This window comes from Ictalurus furcatus, chromosome 20, assembly GCF_023375685.1.
Source record: "Ictalurus furcatus strain D&B chromosome 20, Billie_1.0, whole genome shotgun sequence".
In the NCBI taxonomy this organism is placed as follows: domain Eukaryota; kingdom Metazoa; phylum Chordata; class Actinopteri; order Siluriformes; family Ictaluridae; genus Ictalurus; species Ictalurus furcatus.
In genome coordinates this window covers 18,201,303-18,228,283 of record NC_071274.1, presented here as the reverse complement: position 1 = coordinate 18,228,283, position 26,981 = coordinate 18,201,303, and the positions used below count along the sequence as shown (strand labels likewise).

At 39.9% G+C, this 26,981-nt stretch overlaps 3 protein-coding genes across 5 annotated transcripts; 1 reads left to right on the top strand and 2 right to left on the bottom strand.

Annotated features, from left to right (window-relative positions):
• Window positions 1-1,166: 1,166 nt before the first annotated feature.
• Window positions 1,167-6,810, bottom strand: si:dkeyp-68b7.5 (zinc finger protein 614). Of its 2 annotated transcripts, none has more exons than XM_053652144.1 (5): window positions 5,697-6,810; window positions 4,762-4,826; window positions 4,600-4,669; window positions 4,122-4,178; window positions 1,167-3,731 (listed from the first exon to the last, which is right to left on the bottom strand). In XM_053652144.1, the coding sequence occupies exons 1-5, from the start codon at window positions 5,968-5,970 to the stop codon at window positions 3,178-3,180; spliced, it is 1,020 nt and encodes a 339-aa protein (XP_053508119.1). In that variant the 5' UTR covers window positions 5,971-6,810; the 3' UTR covers window positions 1,167-3,177. The 2 variants fall into 2 exon arrangements, with proteins under 2 accessions (XP_053508119.1, XP_053508118.1); XM_053652143.1 differs by having other exon boundaries at window positions 4,600-4,672; window positions 5,697-6,809.
• A 585-nt stretch (window positions 6,811-7,395) lies between these two features.
• Window positions 7,396-18,165, bottom strand: si:dkeyp-68b7.12 (rho GTPase-activating protein 30). The gene is made up of 14 exons (XM_053651996.1): window positions 18,132-18,165; window positions 16,722-17,096; window positions 16,440-16,542; window positions 16,181-16,325; window positions 14,808-14,890; window positions 14,594-14,701; window positions 14,354-14,484; window positions 14,058-14,223; window positions 12,587-12,681; window positions 12,380-12,451; window positions 11,373-12,083; window positions 11,135-11,298; window positions 10,263-10,954; window positions 7,396-9,352 (listed from the first exon to the last, which is right to left on the bottom strand). Exons 2-14 carry the CDS (start codon window positions 16,807-16,809, stop codon window positions 7,858-7,860), a joined length of 4,053 nt encoding a protein of 1,350 aa, XP_053507971.1. The 5' UTR covers window positions 16,810-17,096; window positions 18,132-18,165; the 3' UTR covers window positions 7,396-7,857.
• A 1,384-nt stretch (window positions 18,166-19,549) lies between these two features.
• LOC128624458 (zinc finger protein 12-like) lies at window positions 19,550-26,709 on the top strand. 2 transcript variants are annotated; one of them, XM_053652126.1, is made up of 4 exons: window positions 19,550-19,936; window positions 22,063-22,202; window positions 22,411-22,495; window positions 22,700-26,709. In XM_053652126.1, the coding sequence occupies exons 1-4, from the start codon at window positions 19,723-19,725 to the stop codon at window positions 23,749-23,751; spliced, it is 1,491 nt and encodes a 496-aa protein (XP_053508101.1). In that variant the 5' UTR covers window positions 19,550-19,722; the 3' UTR covers window positions 23,752-26,709. The 2 variants fall into 2 exon arrangements, with proteins under 2 accessions (XP_053508101.1, XP_053508100.1); XM_053652125.1 differs by having other exon boundaries at window positions 22,694-26,709.
• Window positions 26,710-26,981: the final 272 nt, after the last annotated feature.

The window sequence follows — 26,981 nt, the reverse complement described above, 5'->3', positions numbered from 1 at the left end:
CCAGACTGAGCTCAGGGTCAATCCGGGGAGTCTAGAACTGTTATAAGAAACACTTTCTGCTGTGCCACCTACTGAGGAAAATACTAGGCCGAGTTCAAACATGGAGGCATTAGAACTGAACAACTCGGTTCGGGAGATGAGGTAAACTAACACAGTGGTTTTCAAAGTGGGGGCCACCAGGGGGCGCTCGGGGGGCCTCAACAATTTGGTGTGAAAAATAAATAAATGCATGTTTTCTCTTTCTCACTCTCAGACAACCACACACAATCAGTTCCTAATGTAATGCAATGTAATGTAAAGATGTAAGATGTAATTATTAACAATAAAAAAGGTGATATATTCGGAAGTCTGTATTTTTAATGTGTTTTAAAGACATCTTGCAAAAGGGGGCCTCGGTCAAATGTTTATGCCATTTGGGGGGGGCGCCTTGCCCTGGAAAACCCCTGAACTAACAGACTGCATAGCCTGAAGACCCAGCTAAGCTATTAATTAATCGTTTCTGTTTCTCATAATTCGGCTTGTTTGCATTAGCCTATAGTTTATTAAATACTAAATGTGTTGGGGAATTTAACATGTAACATTTTAATTCTATTCTGCTGAAATGAACAAAATGACTCGGAAAAAAATATGCGTTCATTTTGCTGAACGAGATTCAAAGATCCGAGTCAGTAAAATGATCATAATTTTCCCAAACTACTCAGGAGTGCACGCACTTCCGCAGTCAGCCACGGCTTCTGCTTGGAGCGTGTGGTGATGTAATCAATGCACTTGCTGATGTATCTGGTCACATTTTGTACCGGAACCCGGAAGTTAGCTTCCAAGAACTTTTCCAAATTTGATTTAAAAACATTTTCCATAATTGTGCACAGCATACCTGAACCTGTTTATCTGCAGTTTTTTTTCCTGTTCGGCGTGATGACGTTTAATGTCCCCGACAATTTATGTAGTCTCATTTAGCTACTTGTTATCAACCGCCTTTTTCAATACACGTAAAAGCTTTTTAAAAATCATGAGTGGGGTTTTCCTGGCGTGTTTTATGTCGTAGAATAAAACGTGAAAATATTCTGGGGCTTGTGTTCACCACAGACCTTATTTCAGGCTTTCAACCAAAATCCCATAAAAAAAACCCTTTTGACTTCGGGTATATGGAACCGGAAGGGCTACTATGCTAACTCGTTTCCGGGTTTTGGTATTACAAAATGACGTCATCCCTGCACCACTCTAGACCTCCAAGCTGGTGGAGTTGCTGCCGGTTGCAGGCTCCCTGAACATGTGCCAGTTAGTGTGATCAAAACAGTCTTGAAGAGCAGAGATGGGTCCTTCTGGCCAGGTTTTGTTTTTCACCTGCTTCAGAACCGGTCTGTATGCTGGGATTAGCATAAGAGAGATGTGGTCTGAGTAGCCGAGGTGGGGGGCGGGGCTGCGCCAGAGATGTTTGTGTAAACAAGGTCCAGCGCGTTCACCCCTCTTGTTGCACATGTTGGTGGTATTTAGGGAACACTGATTTGAGATTCGCATGGTTGAAATCTCTGGTGATGATAACATCAGGGGTGTGTTCTGCAGTTCGCTAATAGCCCCATACAGTTCACAGAGCGCCTCTTTAACATTAATTCATTATCATTACTGTCTTATCCTTTTAAAAGTTACAGTGTTTTTACAACTGTAATAAAACGTCATTATTAAAGCCCATAATTCTCTTTGGTTAACAGTACTTAATCTGGCATGTCCAGAGTTAAACTATAACTCTAGCTGTCCACCTGGATAATCAATAGCACATTCTTCAAAAAGAGTCTAGGTCTATAAATAACTATGAACTCTCTCACTGTCTTACTTTAAACCTTAGACTTAAGACTTAAGGTTTAATCGTGTACAACTTTTAAATGAAATTTCAATTTTATCCTCTTTTGGGTTAATGGTTGGGAGGCTCTCTACTTTATGACAAATGAAAAGCAAAATGTCAATAATTATATGCTATATATCTTTCAAGTTCTTTCAAATTAAACATATTCATGACACCAAAAAACTTTTGCACAATGTATTGAAATATTTACTAAATATTTAAAGTAACCACAACTCAAAATGAACAAATCTGTTTCAACAGTCGTCAAAATGAAATTGACTAAAATGTCTTCTCATCCCAAATGTTGTCGATCAGCCAAGACACGTTTAGTGACTGGAGCTGAGGCTCATGTAATTAACATGTAAACAAGGAAGCTTGCAGCTACCAATTTAGCATTGTTCAAACTGTTTGCATATATCATCACACTCGCATCTCAGTGTATGTTTAATTGTTGTTCAGAAACTTAGACATGTTTATGTGGTTTCTGACATGGTTATCTAGAACAATGAACAAGCGTATGTTGAACAAGAAATAATCATAGCAGCCATCTTGAAGCCAAATCACTTCCTTTCTCAGTGCACTTGGTCACTCTCTGTGAAAGATGGGGTTTTATGTTACACTCAGAAAAAAAAAAAAAAAAAATTGTACTAAACTGTACATTTTCTTGTCACTGGTACCTTTAATATGTTTATTTTTATATAGTGTAGCTTTAAAAATTATTTTAGGTCCATTACATAATTTGTGTTTAAAGTAAAGCGTTATAGGTACACTACATGCACCTTTCTACATAAAAGATACATAATAAAGGTACAAATGCTAGTGACAAGTGTATAAGTGAGTGAGTGTACAAGATTGTTATGTCTTTTGAGGTGTGTGATGATTTAAACATTCAGTTTACACAATGCTAAACTGTTGGATATGTCATTTACTTCAAATCTATATTAAAGTAATTTAAAAAAAAGAAAAAAGAAAAGAAAACTTTAGACACCAAACAAGTCTTGGCTAATCAAATAAATTTATTGTAAGTGGAAGATAAGGTGGCTATTTCTCCACAATACTGATGTTTAAAACTAGGCTTTGTGACTAAATGAAATTTGATTCTTGCCTAAACTTTTATCAGGGGTTACATTATCACAGTACTGGATTTTTTTACTCCATAGTTAGCAATTCCTTGGTCAAAAAAAATGTCCATTTGCTTTCAAATTGAACTTAGAAGTCAAGATTATACATTGTCCACAGTAACCATATTGTGCATGTAAAATTTTGTGCCATATTGTATAATCAGTTAATGCTGTATGTGAGACAATCGGCCAAAAGGCCAAATCTGGCTTTCAAAGTCACCAGTAGTTGCAGACCTCCTCCTCGGTGTGGCTGCGCTGGTGCAGTTTCAATGAGTTTAAATGAGAGTACGACTTGCCACATTCCTCGCAGCTATAGGGCTTCTCTCCTGTGTGGCAGCGCTGATGTGAAATGAGGTGGGAGTTACAGTAGAAGCGCTTGCCACACTGTAGGCACGTGTAGGGCCTCTCGCCCGTGTGGATGCGCTGATGGATCTTCAAGTAGAAGCGCGTGGTGAAAGTTTTACCACACTGAGCACAGCATGAACTCTTCTCCCCCGTCCCCACCCCATCACCTCTCTGCTCGCTGACTGGAGGAAGCGCTGTATTGTTAGTGTTAATCAACCGACTGAGTCTCTGTTGTCCAGCATCACATTCTGTGCTTTGCTGATATTCATAGTGAACGCTGTTATCCTCTCTTGGATTTGGGGATGCATTTGTGCTGTGATGCCCAGGAACTGTATTAGTAGTGTCTTGTGATGCCTCAGGTCTCATGGTGAAATCCTCTAAATCAGGCGAATCCCAAATAACACCAGGTTTGGCTTCATTACGACCTGCAAAATAAAGGAAGTTCCTGAGTCGGCATGAATGGAGAAATTCGTTTACAATGGTGCCTAAACTGCTATTATGAGCTATAATGATGTACTACCCTGTGATAACCATTTCTACTATGAAATGTATACAGTTTACAGAACACACAACTCTTGCAAATCTAGGCAGAATATAAAATTGGGGTTATGCATTTTAGCTCAAAGCGTAGGATAGGATCTAGGCCAGCATCTCACTTTCTCTGCACTTTCCTTGTATTGATTGCCTTTTGTCATTTATGGTATTATTATTTATGCACTACAACTAAATTTATTCATTTCATGCAGTTTATAAGAAAATAAACTGGCGTAGAACATCATTAGGATGACTACAATACTTCTACGCCTCACAATCACCTGATGTGTTGGATGCATTTCGCTCATCCTCCCAGCAAACACGAGTCTCCTCTATCTCTATATGAAGAAGAAAAGAGTGAAACGACTGTTTTAATATGCCAGTGCATTAATGTATACACAAACTCACCAGTTTATCGGGTACACGTGCTACAAGGAAGTCGGGCATAGTGGCATTGCTGGGGTTTTCAACAACTTAATGTCACAGAATTACCCATCCATCCAACTACCACACACTGCGAATTGAAAAAGATGAGCTAGAGTAATGGGAAGTGTGTTCAATAAAGAGGCCAGTATGTGTATGAGAACAAAACGTGTACCAGGTGGATGGTCCACCATCCAAATTATACCTGATCAGCGGTAGTCCATTTCTGCTCATGGACAGGATGAATGTTGGCTCAATGCACAGGTTTACCTGATAAAATGGCTAATGAGTGTAAATATAATGTAAGTGAAAATACAAAAGAGGATTTTAATTTACCATCTGCATTGTCCCATGGCATCAGCTCGGTCCTCTCTTCTTTGATCTGAAACGATTCTGCTCTATCCTCCTGCTACAACAGGAAACGTTTAAAAAAAAAAAAAAAAAAAAAGAGCAGCATCGACAAGTAAAGGGAATTTTTTTTTTAAAGACAAATTTTACCTTTGCATTAGAAGAATGCACTGAAGAAGTATCTATGTGCGTGTCTGTGTGCGTTTCCTTACAGTCTGTAGTTAGGAGGAAAAAAAATATTGATTATTTCTTTACATTTTGCAGTCAATGGTGTTCAAAAGGTCATAAATATTAACTAAACTCCCCCAATACCAGTGTTTAAGCATATTGTATATTACTCCAGCCAAATTTTAACTTTAAAATAGCCAATGTAAACATTGTTTATGGGAATGACCTGGGTTACTGGAAAAGAGTCATTCATTTAATCTCAATAATTATTAACAAAAATGTCCCTCTTAATCATAATTATTTATTCTTCATATCTTCCCAGATGGCTTCTGATTTCCTCGTGTCGAGGTGGGAATACACTCTGAATGGGACGGCAGTCCATCACAGGGCACCATGCACACATACGCATTCACGTACTTAGGGGTGATTTAGAGTTGCTTATCGACTTCCTAACCTGTTTTGGGGAGGTGGGATGAAACCGGAGAACCCTGGAGGAAACCCAGGGGGACACAGGAGAAGACTATAGAGAAATATGGGCCACTTTCCCAAAAAAGGAGAATGCTGACTTGGCTGATTTGATTAACTAATGCTCTTATCCAGAGAACAGATAAGGCTCATGTGGAATATTATAAAAAGGTATGGGATCTGACTGCATTGGAATTGAACTGCTTATGATGAACATCACGTACACCTCATCCCCCACCCCCTTTAAAGTTTCCTCCTGTAACTCTTTGTAGATATGGGGAATTGTACATGTCTGTTCTCTTTTTTTACTTTACCTTCATGGAAAGGCATTGATTGAGTTTACTCTGTAAAATGATTATGGGTTTTAATCCCAGAACGACGAGAGTCCCCTTGTCCACTCAGGGTCCCTGATGATCCCCAACTGCGATTAAAGTCTTCATAATCCAGCTTACCTTGCAGTGCAGCCGTGATGGTAACTTGTACAGCCACCGATCGGCGATTGGGAGCGGACTGGCGTGAAGCTGCTGCCTGGCGCGCCGATCTCAGCTCACTCTCTGCGAACTGCAGTTTACACAAAAGCGCCTCGACCTCCATTTGTCTGCGCGCTATCTCCGCGCGTAAAAGCGCCGAGTCCTTGTCTATGAGTTTGGTCATCTCTACCAGCGCACCTTTTGCAAACCTTTCTAGTATGGACGCTAACTGGGAATGGATATCGACAGAAGACATTGTTCTCGGGAATTTTCGAGGTCTGTGTCGCGCTGTTGAAGGTTTTAAGACGAAATAATTATAATATAGTTATAATACCCCCTCTGTTAAAAGCGTAATGTGTCCAAAGACTAACGAAAATTCAAGAGCACTCGGTTAACGAAATGTTTACATTAGTTTAGAACCAAGCGTTCACTTCCGCGTTCAGTGACGTCACGCTACACGCCCTACATCGACCAATAGTGTTACACTTCCGTAAACACTGATGTTTTATTGGCTACGGCCAAAATGACACTATACTACCATACTAAACAGTGTGTCAGAACAGTACTCCATCGATATTACAAGCTACTATAGTTATCAGAGGTGGCGTACTATTTAGTAAGGTAGTAACCGCACTCATGCTCAGATTGGAAACTGGTTAAAAAATACAAATAAAAAAGCATACATTTCACTTTTACAAGACAATATGACTTTATTAGATGTTATGGTATATTTTTAAGCAAATTTAATATATTAAAGAAGTCAATTTGTATAGTTTAAGCAGTTAAAAGTAAGATCCAGTCATCCATCCATCGCAGGGCACAATCACACACCACGGAGAATTTGGACATACCAATCAGCCTACCATGCATGTCTTTGGATTGGGAGGAAACCAGAGTACCCGGAGGAAACCCCCACAGCGAGAACCTGCAAACTCCACACACACAGGACAGCAGTGGGAATCGAACCCCCAAACCTGGTAGCGTGGGGCGTACGTGTTAACCACTAAACTACCATGCACCCCAAGATTCAATCATGTGGGACCAATATATGAGATATAAGACAGAAATCAGTATGTTACTCAGAGAAACTAAACTCAAAGGAGGTCCAGCTAGTGATATCATTTTGGTGAAATTCTTCAGTCACACATGTATCCTTTTCGTCTAGGGTCTGTTATTTCTCAGAAAAATCACTCTCTGTACTTGCGTAGAGACACTGAGTCTGTACTGTATGTTTAAGTCTGTATGTTTTAACTAATCTGTTGTTAGTGATTTCTTAAGATGTATTGTTGAAATCCATGACGTAAGTCAGTAAAATAAAAACTTTTTTTTTTTTTTAAATAAGCTGGCCAATCTTGCACCACAATTATAAATAAGATATGAAGAAAGAAACGTAATTGTGGCGAGATGTCAGAAATGTGATCCAAAAAAAAAAAATGTGAAAACCCGCCTAATGAAATCATTGTTTTAGTATTGTAGAAAAGCATAAACATCGATTGTGCTCGTCAGATGATCTGCAGACATCTCGGCTTTTGTGATTCTTCAATAAAAGTCTAATTTTTGACATCACTCTGAGAGATTATTATTTTTGGCTAAGGTGATTTTCCACTACATTGTTAAATGATAAAATAGATTCATCATATATTATGTAAACAAGCCTGTATATGAAGACACGAAGTCCATACCGTTACAAATACATTTTTTTATTTAATTTTGTGTACATTACCAATATTTCTCAAAAAAAAAAAAAATTAAGTGTAATTTTTTTTGTGGTTCACTGCATTTACACACACAGTAATGTTTTTAAACATACATATACAATAAACTATGCACAAATGCTGATTACTTATGGGCAAAATTGAAAAGTATTTATTTGTGCCAACAACAAAAACACACATAGTCCTTGTGTAATTACAGGTTAGAATGAAAAAGATATGCTAAAATCTCCAGCAAATTCCAAAGCCTTGAAATGAAAATGTTTGTTTACCTTTTTTGTTTACCTAGCCTATGTAGAATTTCTTGGGGGGGGGGAGCTATAAACATCCTATTTTACACATTCATACACTTTTTTTTTATGTCAGTCAGTTTTCTCTTGTTCCTCCTCTTCCTTTCTTTGGTTCAGTCCCTCTTTCTGCTGACTCCTTTCCTACTGTAAATCAACGAATTTTTCTTTTTCTATAGATTCCTTCTCTCTGTATCTTTTACCTGTTGCCCTTGCGACAGCTTCATCAAAGCACATACTAATGCCACTGGTTCTTTTTGCTTCCTTGTCTAACTCCTTCTGCCCATCCTTTCTCAAACTCCCTCCATCCCAGGTCCCTCTCCTTTGCTTCTGTTCTTCTTTGTCCTGTTCTATTTCCCCTTCCAAACCATGGCATGACTTTGTGTCCTTCAGCTGTTTTTTAACTTGACCTGCCTTGTTTTCCTCTGGCTTCTCCTTGTCTGTCCTTGTTCCTTTTTCCTGCTCTGTGTTTTGGCAGTCATGGTTTTCTGCTAAGTCCCCTATTTCTGCATGTCTGTTTTCTTCATTTTCATTTTCTTTCTTTGGAAGCTCTCTGTCTGTTTGTTGTCCTTCTGTACATGTAGGCGGTATGGGTTTCGGTTGTCTCTCAGTGTCTCTCTGTTGAAACTGTTGTCTGAAAGCTGTGATTTTGGAATGCTGTGGTTTAGGCGGTACAACAGGAACAGCTTTCACTTGGTACATTTTTTGTTTGGATATAATCACTGTCCTGCACACGCCTAGGCCAAGCTCTGCACCTCTTCCTCCATCTTTCTTTCTCGGTGGTCTCACTGGTTTCTCCCTATCTGATTCAGAAGGATCTTCATGTTTCTCCTCTCTCATGCTGTCCTTCTCCTTTTCACAATGCTGTTCCTCGCCATCCTCCGAAAGCTGTTCATCTTCTTCACTCAGCTCTTCAGGAACACTTCCCTCTTTTAGTTCTGCAATGGCTTCTAAATGACAGTCTTTCTGAGCCTCAATTTCCTCCTCTACGTCATCCTCCTCCATTTGTTGATCATTCTCTTCTCCACTGTCACTGCCTTCCTTCTGCTTTTCAACATCTCCATCTTCCATCTTATTCTGTAAATATGTCTGCTCCTCTTGTGAATCCATATTGCTCTCTTTTCCCATCTTATCCACATCTACCTCAATTGTAGGACCCTCATCATTCTTCTCTCCCTCAGTGTGCTCACTTTCCATACTATTTCCCTTTATAATAATCTTTTCTTCTGTCTCCCTTGCGTCTCTCTCGTCCTCTCCCTTTTCACCAACTTCCCTTTCCTCACTCAACACCACACCTTCCAGCTCATTCCCATCTGTCTGTTCTTGCATGTTGGTATGCAGAATTATTTCTGCTTCCACTGAGAGTTCATCAGTCTCAGTTTTATTTTGAATTGTCTCTAATTCAGGTCTTGTCACTTCTATTATAGTCTCACTTTCAGCAATGTCAACACAACTATCGGTACTCTCCTGTTGATCATTAGAGGTTGCAGGTTCCTCATTGATCACAGGATCAGTTGTGCAGGATGTCTCAACAGTTTCACTGTTGCTTGGTTCCACTATGATAGAAGGTGGGTCTGGACCAAAATAAGTGTCCTCTTGGTTTTCATCTTCTGTGTCCTCTTGGTCTTCATCTTTTTGACTGTAAACATAAACAAGGTAAAATGTCAGACCAAGAGTATTTAGCTTATATACTTCTATTAAACAAGTAGAGGAGGAGTAGAGGAGCCCTCTAAATGAATTGCAATCACAGTGAAAACACTGACAATCATTCCCCCTCATATGTCCCTGCATTGTATGCTGAGACTTTATGAGGTGCCTTGTGATGCATCTTTTAAAGAAAAGAGGCAGACCCAATTTCCAGGCCAAAAAATATAAATAACAACGAAAGCAGCAAGATTCATTTCATGTCAACATTTTCCATAGTTTTATGGTGTTCTAAAGTAAAACAAATGGGTTAGAAATGGTGATTTATTGTGGTCCTATATATGTACTGGGGTTTGTTATACCCTTTAAAGGGTTCCTTAGGCGTTTGCTTGATAGTTAAGAGTTCTTCAATTCCTAAGAGGTCCTACTTGGAACCTTTTCTAAAAGGGAAACCTCTGTTTTAGGATATGAATAAAATTTTTAAGGAAAAGGAAAGAACTCTTTAGGGATTTAGATTTTTTCCAGAGGAATGTTTCCATCCATCCATCCATTTTTTGTACCACTTATCCTACACAGGGTCATGGGAAGCCTATCCCACGGGACTTGGGGCACAAGACAGGGAACACCCTGGACGGGGTGCCAACCCATCGCATGTACAATAGCACACACACTCACACACCCATTCACACACTATGGACAGTTTAGAGATGCCAATCAGCCTACAACGCATGTCTTTGGACTGGGGGAAGAAACCGGAGTACCTGGAGGAAACCTCTGAAGTACAAGGAGAACATGAAAACTCCACACACACGGGTCAGAGGCGGGAATTGAACCCCCAACCCCAAACTTTAAAACGCCATGAGCCACATTCGGTATGTGTGTGCGTTTCTTTGTGAGCAACCTACCTGCAGGTGAGTGCTTCCTCTTTGCTGTCAGTACTTTCCATCTTTTTATTTTCCTCTTGAATTGGTTCATTTACATTCCCAAGCTTTTCTGAGCCACTTTTATCTTCTCCATCATTCTCTGTGCTTCTGTCTTCATTCTTCTTCTTCTCCACATTTAAGTGCTCTGTCTCTAAAGGAAGCGGGCTGAGATCCCTTTCATTTAAGCACTGATCAACAGCATTATTGGCTATCATTTCCGTATCAGATGATTGACTGGCAGGGGGTGAATCCTGAATGTCCTCGGGTATGGTGTGAGTCTGATTTAAGTACTTTGACTGGTTCTTGTTGTGAGAATCTACATTGCTGTCAGAGTCTAATGTTGGGGTTGCAAAGTTCAACCCCCGAAAATAGGTATCAGAAGGTAGACTTTTAATGAACATGTCCTCATATTCATCCTTGTCCAAATCAATACTATCTTCATCATCGCTAGGTCCTGAGTAACAGTCTTCATCAGAAGAAAAGGAGCAAACTGTCTGGTAAGGAGAGTATTTATACGGAAGGCTGTGTGATTTGCTTGACAGCCTGCTTGTGTGAACGGGCAAGTTCAGCTGGGAGGTTTCCATATGAGGAAGGCTCTGTGACGGACTCTGCATATCATCCTCTTCATACTCTTCCATTTCAAAGGCAGGGGGCTCCACTGAGAACTCATTTAGCTGGGAAACACCACAAAACATGATAAGATTGCAAGAGACTCATGGATATTATTAGAAAAGGACAGAAAGATGAAAAACTATAAAATTCAGCATTTATAAGGTAACATGAATGTTAACAACGTAACATTCTGGCTTTAATACAGAACTGAGGTCAAAAGATACATTCTATTACACATATACCTGATTTGTGGTGGGCATATCCATCAGATCCAAGAATCCAAAAGTGTCCTGGAAATCCAGAGGGAGCTCGTGGTCAGGGTACTCTTCTTCCTGAGACAGGAGATTGGGACTCTCATTTTGACCCCCATCTCCTTCAGGACACTGTATCACTCCTCCTTTCATGACTGAGGGAAAGCAAATATAGATTTAACTTTATTCAGAGTTACAGTCAATCTATAAGTCTAGTTCATCCTCTTACCCATGTAGTCTTCTCCATCTATGTTTTCACTGAGCGAAGGTCTATCTGTGGCATGTTGTACCTCATTTGATGCTTCTTCCTCACTCAAATATTGATCCTCTTTGCCTTTATCTCTAGACTCTTCTCTCTCCTCAGGCCTGGCCTCCTCTAGCTCTCTGTCTTCTCTTTGAACTTCTTTCTCCCCATCTCCTTCACTTATGTTATCTGTCTTCGTCTCATTGTTGTCATTCAGGCTTCCTGTCTCCCTGTCTATTTGAACGTTCCCTTCATCCAATTCTGTTTCCTTCTCTTCAGCATTCTCCTGTTTGTCTTTCTTCGGCTGTTCCTCCTCATTCTGCCCCTGCCTTGGCTCTTCCTCCTCAGCTCTTTTTCCCTGTAATACGCCCAGCGCCAGCCCCGAGGTTATATGAAGAGGAACGGTCACTGAAAAAGGCCCAGAAATGTGCATTCCTGCACGGCGCTCTGCCCTGCTTTGAGTCACTTGAGATGGAGTCTGTGATTTGTCTGTGTTGGCCCCATACCCTGGATCCAGGCTCCTGTAAGTGCCCTGAGCCCCACCCCCTCCACTCACCATGCTCACACTAGCCCCACCCGTGCGCCTGTATGTCACTGCATATCCACTAGCCACACTCCCACCCCCCGCGGGCCCGCTTTCTGCTGTTCCAGAGGGTATGGCTAAAGGAGATAGGTGTGGAGAACCGTGCCTGGAATCTGAAAAAGAAATGAAGAAATCCTGAGTTATATAAACTTACTGAAAATATCAACCCACTAAGAAGAAGATTTCATGATTTTTCCAAAACTAATACAAGCTTTTACTTAGCTGAAACTGTTAAAATGGAAAAAGATCTTCTTTTTTTCTAGCTATTTTTTCATTCCTTAAATTAAACTGATGTATACTTTAATTCTTTATATTTCATTCTTGTGTTCACAAGTTTGGAATCCATAAGGTTATAAAAGCCAAGAAATTGTACTGAAATATAAATTGCATTATAGAACTTTATATATACCTTCCTGTGTGTAAGGTCCTGAGCTCAAAGAGTCCATACTTTTAGCAGGCCTAAGAGTGGTCTTCTCTTTCTCTGTCCAGGGATGAGGGATTAATAAAATAAGAGAGCAATATATGCATGAAGAAGAATTTACAATATAAAGTAAAAATGATTAGAAGTGATGATGTCAGCATAAAGGTGAAAACGTATGTAGGGAAGTGCACTTACCTTTGGGTGCATACTTCTTTTTGCGAGGATCATGGAGTCTCCCGCCTAAATTGAAGATAGACTTCCATTTTCTGCCCTTTAGTGATCCCTTCCTCCTGACGGAAAGAAACAAGAGCCAGTGATGCACACTTTTTAAATACTGCTTCAGAAAGGAGATACTGGGTTAATGTTGTCTAAATAAAAAAAATACTATATAAAATATGGAGGCTCAAGCTAACAGAAGAGAACAAACTAACTAGCTAACAGAAATAACTGCTTTTAAAATCCTCAGTTGGTTTCTTTATAACATGTACTGTGTATGGGTACAATATACTGTAAAACCTACTGTATAATACTATTTTAATCCACAGTAGCTTACTGTGTAATTCTTACATATAAAATGGCTGTATAAAATGATCTAACAAGTACCTTATATATTAAGATGTCTAACCTCTCCAAAATCTTTACCCAAAATATCTACTTCAAACCACATTCCGTTCATTAGTAATGACACACAGATCACTGTAAAGTTATGGAGGTGGCCATCTTGGACAATTTGAATTTTTTTTTTCATTAGTGCTATTCACTTTGTGCTCTATGGCCCAGAACAAGTTTGAAAGAGAGATTTTATACAGATGATGAATTTGACCTTTAATTTGTAAACCTTTTTTTTTTTTTTTTGACAAAATGGTTGCTATAAATACATGACTTAACAATATGTTTGAAGCAAGCAAGTAAGTAAACATTTGGGTGTGATAGACTTCCATTACTTGCTGGTTACTTTAGTTTTGAAGCTGAGTGCAAAACTAAAGAAGCAAACGTCAGACACAAAGCATGACTTGGCTGACTGCTGTGTTGACAATTATGTAAATTTGACATTTCAATAAACTAAACTTTAAAGAATCGACTCTATATGAAATACAGAAGTGCAATATATGGCCAAAAGTTTGTGGACATCATCACACTGATCATCACACTGACATATTGAACATCCAATTCCAGATCGAGCCGCCCTTTGCTGTTATAAGAACCTCCACTCTTCTGAGAAGGTTTTCTACTAGATTCTGGTTTGTGGCTGTAGGGATTTCTGCCCATTCATCCACAAGAGCATTAGTGAGGTCAGACACTGACATCGAGTGAGGAAGCCTGGGGTGCAGTTCATCCCACAGATGTTCAGTGGGGTTGAGGTCAGGGCTCTGTGCAGGACACTCAAGGTCTTCCATTCCAGCCTTAGTAAACCATGTCTTTACAGATCTTGCTTTGTGCACAGCAGCACTGACATGCTGGAACAGTTTGGGGCCTCGTAGTTCCAGTGAAAGGAAATTTTAATGCTACAGCATACAAAGACATTCTATACAATGATGTGCTTCCACCTTTGTGGCTACAGTTTGAGGAAGACGATGGTCATTGATAGTCAGGTGTCCACCAACCTTTGGCCATATAGTGTAGATTACATAAAAACCAGTTCTGTGATTGGAGATTTGAGACTTACTTGTCTGTGCCATCAATGATGGCATGGTAAGGTCTCATCTTTGGGGGACCGTCTCCAGGACTCATGTTGCCTGGGTATTGAAAAGGCAAGGCCTTAAAGAAGGCGTCGTCCTGGTTGGTCAGTATGGATGGTGAAGGGAGAGACTTCCTGCGCTCTGAAGTTGGTCCTGTGGTGATAGTGTAGAGGAAAAAAATAACCAAATGTTAATTTTTGAAAACATTTCAGGAATATACATTGATTGCAATGAAATGTTAAGATAGGCATTAAAATGAGACACATATTAATTTGCTGAGTACCTGGTTCAGGATCTGATTCAGGAAACAACTGAGCCACATGAGTCAGAATAAATTCCACCACTATGGACTGGACTCGCACCTCCATGAAAGCTGCAGTGCCGTTAAAACCAGATGCCTCAATGTCCTTCGATCTATAGTTAACCACAGAACAGTTGCAGTGGATATAGTGTAACTGTACTATAGATTTCAATGACTCACACACACACACACACACACACACACACACACACACACACACACCTGAGGAGATTGGGAGCCCACACAATGGCAAGATTTCTGGCATGCATGTTGGTCTCATTAGAATATTTAGCCATCCGGACTAAGTGTCTCATCAAATATTCCAGAGTCCTGCAGGAAAACACAGTTAAACCCCAGAAATGAACAGAGTGACTATTCCAAATTTTCTATTGTGGATATTTACTACGGTTTGTACCAATCAGGATTGTGTGTTTACCGGAAATGGGGCTCTGGAAGCTCTTTCAACACTTCCTTGATCTTCACCAGTCTCTCATCCTCTAACTGAACAGCCACGGCTTCCTATTGCGTTTGCAAATGTAATTACAAATAAAGACTACCATAAGGTTTTATAGATAACTAAAAATAAATCATATTTTGTAGTGAGAATATTCAGTGGGCTCATTAACTCCAAAAAGTGCAGTAATGTCTAAATGATAATGATACACCGATGACAATATCCCATCATGCATTTTGACATTTGTTAGAAATAGGGAGTAAGGACACTGTTTTGGCCAAAGGATTTATACACCTTGCTGGTTAATTCTCTAATTTCCTCCCAAAAACATGTCTGTAGATGGATTTGCTATGCTAAATTGTCCTACATGTGATTGTGTGTGTCTGCCTGGTGCCTCCTTGCACCACAAAATGGAATATAAAATATTTGTGATAACTTATAAGTCAGTTAGTACTCCTGAACTAAAAAATATTTTTAAGTCTTCTTAGGTAGCAAACTTTGATTATATAGTTTGGTCTTTGAGTGAACTTAGTTAAGTGCAAATGTTTCTTAGCATGTCCATAAAAATTAATTCTGGGAGTATTACAAATGAACTTACTTTTGTAATGCAAGTAAATAATCTTTGTATTAATTACCAGATGATGTGAAACAAAGGTATCTTAGCTAACTTAGTTCATGTTAGATTTGATAGTAATGCTACTTTTTCACACATTTGACTGTTAAATAAAACAACTGAGAATGTGGGCCTAGAATATTGAAATCCTGCATGTTTACCTGTAACAAATGCAAGCTAGTTTAATAGTAGTTAGCAAGCTGACTAGCTGCGTAGCTAGCAACAGTAATAAAAATATTATTATTATTATTTTTTATTGGTATTAGAGTTGCCTGCTGACAAATAATTCCAATTCATTACCAGAGATAGTTAAATCCCACTCTCATCTACATGATGAATGTTAATAGTGACTAACTAGCCAGCTAGCTATTGGGGATGCAGGAAGAGATGGGAGAGTTTCTAAATTAGAAGACCATTTTCCAAGATCATTTTCAAAATTTTTGGCCATTAAAACATATTAAGCTGGTTAGATTATTTTTATGGTTTAAAATGACACCATCTTTATCTTTTAAAGCTTATTTTGTAGACCCGATAACATTTCAGCGACAGCAGAATGGATATCAAATTCCCACATTAATTACAGCAACTGACAACTCGGCACTTATAATCACATGATCGAATTGTTTCACCATTTAAAAGAGAAATTTGAAACACCTTATCCACATCTGAGGGCAGTGGGGTTTGGGGTTACGTAGTATGTGTTTGTGTATTAGTGAAATCATTGTTCTGGTGTGATACCCACAGCAAAGTGATCATACAGTTGGTATGTGAGCAGTGGGTTCGGCAACTCTCTGAAGTACGCCTTACAGAGGGAACTGACACAGTGAATGTCCTGCAGATACACCTCTTTATACAGGTCTGGAGACCCCTCACTGTCAAACTCTGACCTGTGTAAAAAAAAAAAAAAACACTAAGAGCTCACACAGCAGCCTTGAGTACAGTGTTTTAAAGTGGAGATATGACTCCAGACAACTCTGAACAGACACTTTATGTACACAGACCTTAGTTTCTGTGTGTTTGATGACACTCCAGACAATCGGTAGATCCCATCAACGATGCCATGCTCTTCAATGAATATACTGCAGCTACGGAGTACATGAGGAACTGTGAGAGAAAGACAGATGTTTAAGGACAGAGAGAAAAGAAATGAAATTGGTTCATGAGAAATATTGGCATATAACTGTAAAATGATATCAGCAACTATGAAACTAGAACTATAGTCATTTTATTATTATTACTATATTGATTACAATTTAAAGGCCATATTAGGAAATAATACTCACTTTCTTGATTGGTCGCAGCTAAATGCTCCATCAGGTCACAGCCAAACACCTTATCTTTACTCCCACCTTTTCTTCGTCCTCTCTTCATTATGCACCACTTCAACCACCACTCTTACATCCAGATGAGTGTGTGTGTGTGTGTGTATGAGTTTGCTGTTGTGCTCTTAGTGATGCACAACACCTAAACCACTCATGGTGATGTATACTGTATGTTGGAATATGCAGTGTTGTACCTGTCCTCTAATAAACTTTTACTTGGTTTGTTACACAGTTATGCTTCTGTTACATTCTGTATCACTACACTGTAAATCTCATATTTCACTCAAATCTGATTTTACTGAAAGATCAGTTGCCCTGGAGCTGGATGCTTGTGGCCTGTACAAAACAAATAAGACAGGAAATACGTTAACAGTATTCAAATAGTTGAAAGTGAAAAAACAAGATGTGTTCAATCACAGAGTGCGTATATAGGCATAATTACACAGAATAACCAGTCTTTTTTTGCTGTATTACTGTATGTTGATTAAATATATACATTTTATGGTTTTCTGTCACAAATATCCACAGAAAGTCTATGTATGCAGACTGTCTGTGTGAATACAAACTTCAGCTTCACAAACTTTCCTTTGATTATACAGACACTTTTAAGTGCCAGGCTTTTGCCCAGAAAGACACTATATGCACAAAATCATTGTAAAATACAAGCTGAAAAACAAAAAATTGCTTCTGTTGTGTATAAGACTATTACTCTTACGTCTAAATAGCACAACCTTGATCTCCTGGTGCCTATGCTGCAATTCCTACATTCTCACTACCAGTAACTAATAAGCTCCAGAGTCTAAATCCTCAGATTGGTTATCACAAATCTGGAGCTGTCAGTTGATTAGTATTTAACCGCAGTTTCTGTAGGCACCCTCATTCTGAGGACCACGGATGAGCATGCGGTGCCACAGTCTTTGACTTCCTACTTTCATGTTGTGTGAGATTTGAGTACTATCAAGGCCACACCCTCACGATCTATCTCACTTTTACTATCGGTTCATTACAAAACATCAGTACAAAACATCACTTTTTCAACACTGGCTGTATCACTCAAGCCATTCGTTCAGGAAGCTCGAGTCATTTTGACTTTTTGTGATCAGACACAGCCATGTTGTTACATTTTATCTGCCTTTCTCTTTCTGTCGAACGTTGCACGGAAATGAGCAACCTCAATGTAAGGCCTGCCTCTCCCTCTGCATCAGGCATATGGTGTCAAACAACGATCAAATTTCTCTAAACTACACTGTGCTTGAAGTAAAAGAAACCCTCAGTTGATGACCCCCCCAACACCTCCAACATCAACAGTGCTAAGTTGGTATTAAAAAGCAGCAACTAAATAAGAAAAAGACTTGACTTAACCGTCCTTACCTTTTCGCTCCACCGGCACAAGAAGCAGCCCCAGAAAGCATCTGTGACGCAAGAAACCACCAAACTTCCCTTAGTAACTTCCTGACTTCTTGGTCTCTCTTTTGACTAAATTCTCCATTTTAATCCTCTACATTCATCATAGCATGCTGCATGTATATTCTTATGTATGTGCAGTATGTCTGTTTCTATATCTCTCTATCTATCTATGATGTGAAAATATGTGGTACTGTACCACATTTCATAGTGTACATTTATTTGTGAAAAGAGGTCTATTGGTTTCTTGTTCAGGCAGCACAAGACAATTTATTCAGAACATTTGTGGCCACAAATCAGTGTTACGTTCCATTTTTTTGTTTTTGTTTTTACAAAACTATATAATATATAAAAATTTTTTATATAATATATGTAGATGCACCAGTGAGATTTCTGGGAGTTCTTTGTTCATTAGGGTCCTTTTAGGCTCATCCATAACTCCTCCAATTTTGGATCACACTTAATGACCAAAAGTAACCAGGATCCCTGGTTTAATCCTGAGCATGGGTTACTCTCTGTGTGAAATTCCTGTGCCCTTGTTATTTTCCTCCAGGTTGTCTTATTTCCGTGCATGTCAGCCAGTGAAATGGCTACATTACATTGCCCCTAGGTGTAAATGAGTGTGTGAATGTATGTCTGTGTGTGTGTGTGTGTGTGTGTGTGTGTGTGTGTGTGCATGGTGGCCTGTGATGGACTGCCGTCCCATCCAAGGTGTGTTCCCACCTCATGCCCAGTGGTCCTAGGACCTAGGATAGGCTCTAGATCCACCATGGCCCTGACGACGATATAGTACTTAAGGATGATGATGATGATAACCTGACAAGTAGTTTTTGCTCTCTAGGATCCCGTTAGGCTCCCTGTTTACTAAGGGGTCCTTGAAATCTTGGAATAATAATAATAATAATGAGTCTTTATTAATCACATATACATTACAGCACAGTGAAATTCTTTTCTTCACATATCCCAGTCAGGAAGCTGGGGTCAGAGTGCAGGGTCAGCCATGATACAGCGCCTATGGAGAAGAGAATAACACCTACATTCCTCCCTTTACAGCAAACCCTAATGGACAAAAGTAATGTTTAAAGGCTTTTGGAAGCCAGGCCTGCTGGTTCATAATGTAGTTGGTCTGAGGAATCAAACTACAAACATTTAAGATGAGTCTAAAACACAACTATGGCTTTCCACACAAACATATTCAGGCTAATGGCTATGACTGTTTAAATGAATGAAGATGAACGTTCTTTATTTATTTCGCTATTTTGATTATTTTGAGTGTTACTGTTATCACGTACAGTCTTAAATGCGTCTATAACATGTTATAATACTCCAGTTAGGGACTTATAAATAGCACCAGTGCTTTGCGATAAAAGTTCAATGTTTACGGCAGTGACGTAAGGACACAACCGGAAGTAAAAATCTGCGTATGTTTAAAGCGAGCATTCACAGGCGTGTATAGTGACATGTTACAGTTTATTTCGCAGAAAGAGTGTTTTATAAAGTGGACATATCGACACGTAACTGCGTACAGAGGTTCGGAGGCACGTTAGAAAAGCCCAAAATGGCTCAGTACACTTTCCAAGAGCAGTTGTTGTCCGTCATGGAGATTCTGGCCAAAGCAGCCACGGAGGAAATTAACCGGCGTGTGGCCGACAGCTGTGCGGTTATCCGCATCGAGCTCTCCCGCAGTCAGAGGGACATCGACAGCCTGAAAAGGAAATGCCAGGTGATGGAGAATGAATTGAAGAAGGTACGCGGAAGAGGGAGGAGGAAAGGTACTAAACAATTCCTCTCGTTCACAAATAAGTTTGATCATTCTTGCGGAAAACATCTTTTGTGTCTGTATCATGAATATTTAGTGTTACAGATTTAATGGGAAACTCCACTGTGAATCACGTTACATATATTGCAGAGGTCTAAGTTTACATGTATACATAGGTATAAGTTTACACATGACTTTCAAAATCTGTAAAATGCTAATAATTTACAAAAACAAAGAGGGATCATAAAAATTGCATTTTGGTTGTAGTAAATAAACTACTGAACAGGATGATCGCTGTAAATTGTTATTATTTTGTCTTCTGGGAAACATGTAAATATCTTATGTAGTTTCTGAATGGCAGTACTAACAACAACAACAACAAAGATATCTCTTAATGTATCGTGTTGCCTTTTTGAGCATCAGTGAATGTATTGTTTTGTATAGTTATAGTTGTGTACGATTCCCTCAATTGTGAAAAGAGGGATCTCAATAACATACAGTGCTGTGAAAAAGTATTTGCCCCATTCTGATTTCTTCTGTTTTTGTGTATATCTCATATTAAATTGATTCAGAAATTAAAACAAAAGCTAAGAAAGCCCCCCTCCCCCCAGTTCCTAAGCCCCCAAATCTATGAAACTGCCTTCATAACGGGGTTCCGCTGGACTAGACACAACCAGGCCTGATTACTGCAAACCCTGTTCAATCAAATTAACACTTAAATAGAACTTTTTCAACAGCATGAAGTTGGTTAAAAGGTCTTACCCAGTAACACTATGCCAAATTCTAGAAATGATGAGGTGATTGAAATTCATCAGGAAGGGTTACAAAGTTATTTCAAAGGTTCTGGTACTCCAAAGAACCACAATGAAAGCCAATATCTCCAAATGGAAAAACTCGGCATGGTAGTGAACCTTCCCAGAAATGGCTGACCTTCCCAGATTCCTCTAAGAGCACAGTGACGACTCATCCAGCAAGTCACAAAAGAGCCAAGGGCAACATCAAGGATAACACTGGGCAAAAATGGCAACCATGGCAAGGTGAAAACAACTTCTAACCCAGAAGAACATTAAGGCTCATCTGAATTTTGCCAAAACACACCTTGATGATCCTCAGAGCTTTTGTGAGAATGTTCTGTGGACTGATGAGTTGAATTTAGAACTGTTTGGAAGACAGGGGCCCCGTTACATCTGGCATAAACCAAACACAGAATTCCACAAAAAGAACATTATACCTACAGTCAAGCATGGTGGTGGAAGTGTGATGTTGTGGGGATGTTTTGCTGCTTCAAGGCCTGGACAACTTGCAATAATTGAGGGAAACATGAATTCTGTTCTCTACCAGAAAATCCTAAAGGAGAATGTCCGGTCTTCAGTCCGTAAGTTGAAACTTAAGTGCAACTGGATCATGCAGCAAGACAATGATCCAAACATAAGAGTCCAATTCTGAATGACTTAAAAAAATTAAATTAAAGTTTTGGAGTAGTGTAGTCAAAGTCCTGACTTGAACCCAATTGAGATGCTGTGGCAGAACCTTAAATGGGCAGTTTATGATTGAAAGCCCTCCAGTGTGGCTGAACTAAAGCAGTTCTTCAAAGAATAGTGAGTCTAAATTCCACCACAGTGCTGTGAAAGACTGATCTCCAGTTATCAGAAGCGTTTGCTGCAAAAGGTGGCACAACCAGATTTTAAGTTTAAGGGGGCAATTAGTTTTTCACATGGGTGATAGGTGTTGGAAAACTTTTTTTTTTTGCTTCAATAAAAAGACTAATAATAAAAAATGTATTGCGTGTTTACTCCGTTTGCCTTTGTTTTATGCTGCATTTCGTTTGAAGATCTTAAACTATTTAGTAGGAGAGATACTCAAAAGCAGAAGAAATCAGGATGGGGCAACCGTAAACCAAAGTGAAAACAGCACAGCTTGTATAAACTGAAAAAGTAATTTCAGATTTTAAACATAAACGAAATCTTTCTCACAACTGAACATCAAATGTTGATTATAAATATTCCTATGTAAGCCATTCAGGGTAGATTTTTCCTTTAATACCACACAATTAACAATGGTATATTTGACCTAATTCATTTACCTGAATTAATGTAAAGTTAGTTGAAATATGTTTTTTTTTTTTCTTTTTATATTCAGTGTTCATCTGCAGCTCCTCTGAGAAGATACCTTTTCAGAGTGCTTGTGCCCGAGACTCTGGTGTAAATGCATGCAGTGCTGAACAGCCTGTTCCACCAACACAGGAGGATCCTGAAGGGTCTACGCAGCAGATCCGTCAGGTCTGAAAAACACCTTTGCTGTTTTTGGGATGATTTAAACCCAATATGTTTATTACTATGAATGTCTGCGCTAGCTTAACATCAATGAGATAGTCTTCATGTCTGGTTGTGACACGGTTATGACATAATGATACTAATTATTTGTTGTAGCTATTGTACCCCAGGTGAGGGTATATGTTCATGAAACAGTTTTTGCTCTTTATTGTAGACTATCCAGATACTGGAGGACAGATCTGCGGCAACAGCCATTAAAGAGGAGGGAAATGAAAATGATCCATGGAGTAGCGGAGAGGGTAAGAAAATAGGAAAATACACTGCTTTATACACACAATGGCCAATTTAATAGTAGATTCTAAGATACTGTCTGAAATATTGAGTTAAAATCCCAGAGCATTTTTGAGCAAGGCCGCTAACCCGCAACTGTTCAGCTGTATGATTGGCTTGGATTAAGCCTCATTTGTAATGTAATATAAATAATGTGTCTCTTTAAGCTGCAGGGCAGTTTCCTTATGGGTGTCATGGCAATAAGCCACACAACACAGCTCAGGAGATAAGTGAAGAACAAAACCGATTTAGTGAAGAGATGGCGAGACAGAGGACGCACCTCACGCACATCGGTTCTCCGGTTACAAGCAACGAGGAGCATCCAAGCAGTCTAAGACTTCAGGTAAAAAGTGAAAAGGAGGAAGCGGAAGAGAAGGAAGTAGCAGAAGTCATCGTGGTGGAAGGCTCTGAGCAAAGGAGAGACGATACTAATCACCCGGAGTTTGCTTATAACAACAAGAGTAATGAGGCAGAAAGAACAGACAAGTCCTTCACATCCACTCAACTCTCATGTGACCTTTCACTCTTCTCTCAGCCTGTGGAAGTGGCCATGGAACAATCCGGAAACGATGCCAAAACTATACAGAATGACCAGATAGAGATGTATGGTGTCGGACAGGTCAGTGTCCATGAGCAAACACAGCCAACCTGGTGCAGGGACAGAGCACACGAGGCAGAACATATGGTACAAAGACAGAGGCATGATGGCTTAAGCGCACACCAGCAGCACAGGACTTTATCCAGACCCAGTGAGGCCGAAGTCGGAGCCGGCATGGCTTCCCAGACCGGATCTAACATACCCCACCAGGCGTTTTTGGGACGTGGCCGTGGTGGACTCAGACGTTTCCGCACTCAGTGGGTAACAAGCGTGGACGGAGAGCGCCGCTTCAGATGCTCATTCTGTGAGCGGACTTTTGTGCGTTTTGGCCAGCTCAAGGAGCACATGCGCAGCCACACTGGCGAGAGGCCGTATACGTGCAGCCAGTGCGGCCGCAGCTTCACCAAACAAGGCAATCTGATCCGGCACGCCGTAGTGCACAGCGGAGAGAAGCCATACCAGTGCAGCCTGTGTGGGAAATGCTTCACTCAGCGCTCCAGCTTAAAGTCCCATCAGAAAACACACATGCCAGACAGAGACACTGTTCTGCAAGGATTAGCTGTGCGTCAGCTAGTCAGAGAGCAGCACGACAGCCTGGCTGTCACACAAACCAGGGGTTTTGTATAGCAACAACCCAGCATCGATTTCATTATAACTTGTATGGGCATGTTATAAGCAGTTACACAGCAGCATTCCTTGACACTTCACAATACATAGCTGCCTAAAGAAGCTGTATGTTTGCCCAGTGTTCACATTCCCTAGAAACGTTCTTTCCTTTTCAGAAGGCAGCATAATGACAGATGTCTTCTAAAATTCTTTATTTTGGTCAGACATGAAGGAATATCATGTGCTGTTCTCGGAGGAGGACCTACTGTTCATGAACAAGAGTTCTATTGAAAGTTTGGAAAGTATGATCGATAGCTAACCTAACAAAAAACACTAGCTAGCTAATGTAATGTGTCTTAACAGGTCATGTAGGTCAGAGTTTGTAGGTTGTGCCACAATGTGGCATTAAGCTTTCAACTTCTTTTAAGCACCAGACTCCAATACATTCCCAGTCCGTTAATCATTGCGGTCTTTTTCACCAGACTTGGCATGCTATGAGCGGTGCATGTCACTTGAGTTCTGTTATTACGGCATTCCATTTGGGTCACACTTGGGATTTCAAGCTAGGCTTGGCTCTTAATCTAGACAGTGCACAGCTACATTTCAGCCTGTAGTTCTCCTGCAGCAGTGCGCTCTGTCACATCAAATAATAATTTGAAGTAGCCAACATCCCAAAGCATAGTCTTCTAGAAATGATCTTGCCTCTTGTCAGACACTGTGTATTATTTTGTGGTGCAAAAACAACAATACGTATGATATTGTGAAACATGTTTCTCGTTACACCACTAGAGACAATGATGCAAAAATATTGCATCTCAGGATCTTTGCACACTTGCTCACTCTGTCTGTCACACATATTGGCTGTATATGAGTTGTGCTTGTCATAGTGTATTGATTCAACACAATGTCATGAAATCATTTGGATGGGTCTCCACCACTGTCACCAATGGTGATCCATTTCCACCACATACGGTGTACCATTTCCTGACGGTTAGTGCACCCCTGTCTCCTGTCCTCTCATGTCCTTCAAATGCAAGTGTTCTGGTTTGCATTGTTTAAAAGGTTGGGAACCTCTGACGAACCTCTGATTTAACTGGTCAGGTAGAGTTGCTTACCTAGTAGAAGTGTAGTGCAGCATTTTTTATTTATTATTATTATTATTATTATTATTATTTTTACATGTGAAGGAATTTACTTACTCAGTTACATTTAGCAGGTTGAAGATTCTCCACAAGGGGGTTCTCTCAAATAGCTGATTTATTGTTACAAGAACCAGCAGGTTCTGACAAAACGCATATATACAGTGTGTCCCAGTAGTCTCCATACATAGAGGAAATTAACATTTTGTAGCACAATGTCTTCCAAAATGTTTCATACTTAGTTAAATAGCCTTTACGAATGCCTTGGACAAAAGATGAACGTATTGAAATTATTCTCATGGCTGGATCGTTAAGCTGTTGCGAGGTTGCGATGGACTTTAACAGAAAACAGGGCGAGCACATCACACACGACACTGTTTCCAAACTTATTAACAAATTCAAAAAGACGAAAGGTTGCAGACCAACCATGAAGTGTACGTCCACGAACATCCACTGATAAAGGCACAAACAATGTGGCGCTGGTTGCGTCATGGCTCTCTCGTGAATGCGTGTCGGAGATCTATGCGGAAGTGAAAATATTTTGTGAATGAAGACTTCATTGTAGTTTTTTGTGCACACCAAGCATTCGTATCACTTCATAAAATTGGGATTAAACCACGAGTCACATGGATTACTTTTTTACAATGCCTTTATGAACTTTTTGGAGCTTGAAAGGTTTGGTTTCTAGACTGTATTAGGAGGGACAGAAATTTCCCAGGTTTCATTAAAAATGTCTTCATTTGTGTTCTGAAGATGTACGAAAGTCTAATAGGTTTGGAACGACATGAGCTTGAGTAATTGATGATAAAATTTTCATTTTTGGGTGAACTGTCCCTTTAAGTCATTTTGGTAAGGACATAGTAAATGTTAAACATTTTTGTTAATAAAAAGAAAACAGTGGACTTGAGGAAATGAAGGGCACAAGTACACAAGTGTGAAGGATTTGCGTTTAGTGATATTAAATATGATAACTTTCATTATTTGAAAGGAACATTAAAACAGGTGATGATCCCCTGCATAATAGCACGTTCGCCTCACACCTCCAGAGTCGGGGGTTGGAGTCCCGCCCTGGCCCTGTGTGTGCGGAGTTTGCATGTTCTCCCTGTGCTGCGGGGGTTTCCTCCGGGTACTCTGGTTTCCTCCACCAGTCTAAAGACATGCATGGTAGGCTGATTGGCATGTCCAAAGTGTCCGTAGTGTATGAATGGGTGTGTGAATGTGTATATGATTGTGCCCTGCGATGGATTGGCACCCTGTCCAGGATGTACCCCGCCTTGTGCCCGATGCTCCCTGGGATAGGCTCCAGGTTCCCCGTGACCCTGAGAAGGATAAGCAGTATAGAAGATGGATGGATCCCCTGCATAATTTGAGAAAAAATTATCTGTATGTGTTTTGTTAGAAGACTCATTTGTTTTTATTGAACATCACTGTTGCTTAGTGGTTAGCATGTTTGCCTCACACTTTGGAGATTCGAATCCCGCCTCCACCCTGTGTGCACAGTGTTTGCATGTTCTCCTTCTGTTTCGGGGGTTTCCTCAGGTTACTCTGGTTTCCTCCCCCAGTCCACAGACATGTGTTGTAGGCTGATTGGCATGTCCAAATTGTCCATAAAGTGTGAATGAATGTGTGTGTGAGATTGTGCCCTGTGATGGGTTGGCACACTGTCCAGGGTGTACCCTGCCTTGTGCCACAAGTTCTCTGGGATAGGCTCCAGGCTCCCTGCGACCCTGTTTAGGATAAGCGGTTTGGAAGATGGATGGATATTGTGCAACTATAATTAATAGGCAACAACTTCTCAGTGCTAGTACAGTATGAAAATTGTAATAAATAAATAAACGATTATATTGCCTTTTCTTTATTATTATTGTGACGTTATAATGACTACTACTGATGATTTAAAAAAATCTTTTTAGAGCATCTGTTCCTTTCATGGTTTGATTGCAGAGCTTTTATGTGTGTAGCTTCTCTGCTAATAAACTTCTTTATACTGTTCCTCACACCAACAATAAGTCACATTAACGCATGATCAGTTTTCTGACACGAACCAGGAAATTAGAACATTTCGAACAACAGTGGAATTCAGTGTTGGATTTTGTAGTGCATGGTTGGCTG

Bases quoted from the DNA above. Each gene is read 5' to 3' on its own strand.
- si:dkeyp-68b7.5 (XM_053652143.1), bottom strand. From the start codon at position 5,970: ATGTCTTCTGTCGATATCCATTCCCAGTTAGCGTCCATACTAGAAAGG. The intron at 4,673-4,761 runs GTAAAATTTGTC...TTCCTGTTGTAG, and splicing joins TGCATTCTTCTAATGCAAAG to CAGGAGGATAGAGCAGAATC. The intron at 4,179-4,599 runs GTAAATTAAAAT...TTCTTCATATAG, and splicing joins GCCATGGGACAATGCAGATG to AGATAGAGGAGACTCGTGTT.
- si:dkeyp-68b7.12 (XM_053651996.1), bottom strand. From the start codon at position 16,809: ATGAAGAGAGGACGAAGAAAAGGTGGGAGTAAAGATAAGGTGTTTGGC. The intron at 14,702-14,807 runs GTAAACACACAA...GTTTTCCTGCAG, and splicing joins CTTCCAGAGCCCCATTTCCG to GACTCTGGAATATTTGATGA. The intron at 12,452-12,586 runs GTAAGTGCACTT...ATCCCTGGACAG, and splicing joins AAAGAAGTATGCACCCAAAG to AGAAAGAGAAGACCACTCTT.
- LOC128624458 (XM_053652125.1), top strand. From the start codon at position 19,723: ATGGCTCAGTACACTTTCCAAGAGCAGTTGTTGTCCGTCATGGAGATT. The intron at 19,937-22,062 runs GTACTAAACAAT...TTTTATATTCAG, and splicing joins CGGAAGAGGGAGGAGGAAAG to TGTTCATCTGCAGCTCCTCT. The intron at 22,496-22,693 runs GTAAGAAAATAG...TGTCTCTTTAAG, and splicing joins TCCATGGAGTAGCGGAGAGG to CTGCAGGGCAGTTTCCTTAT.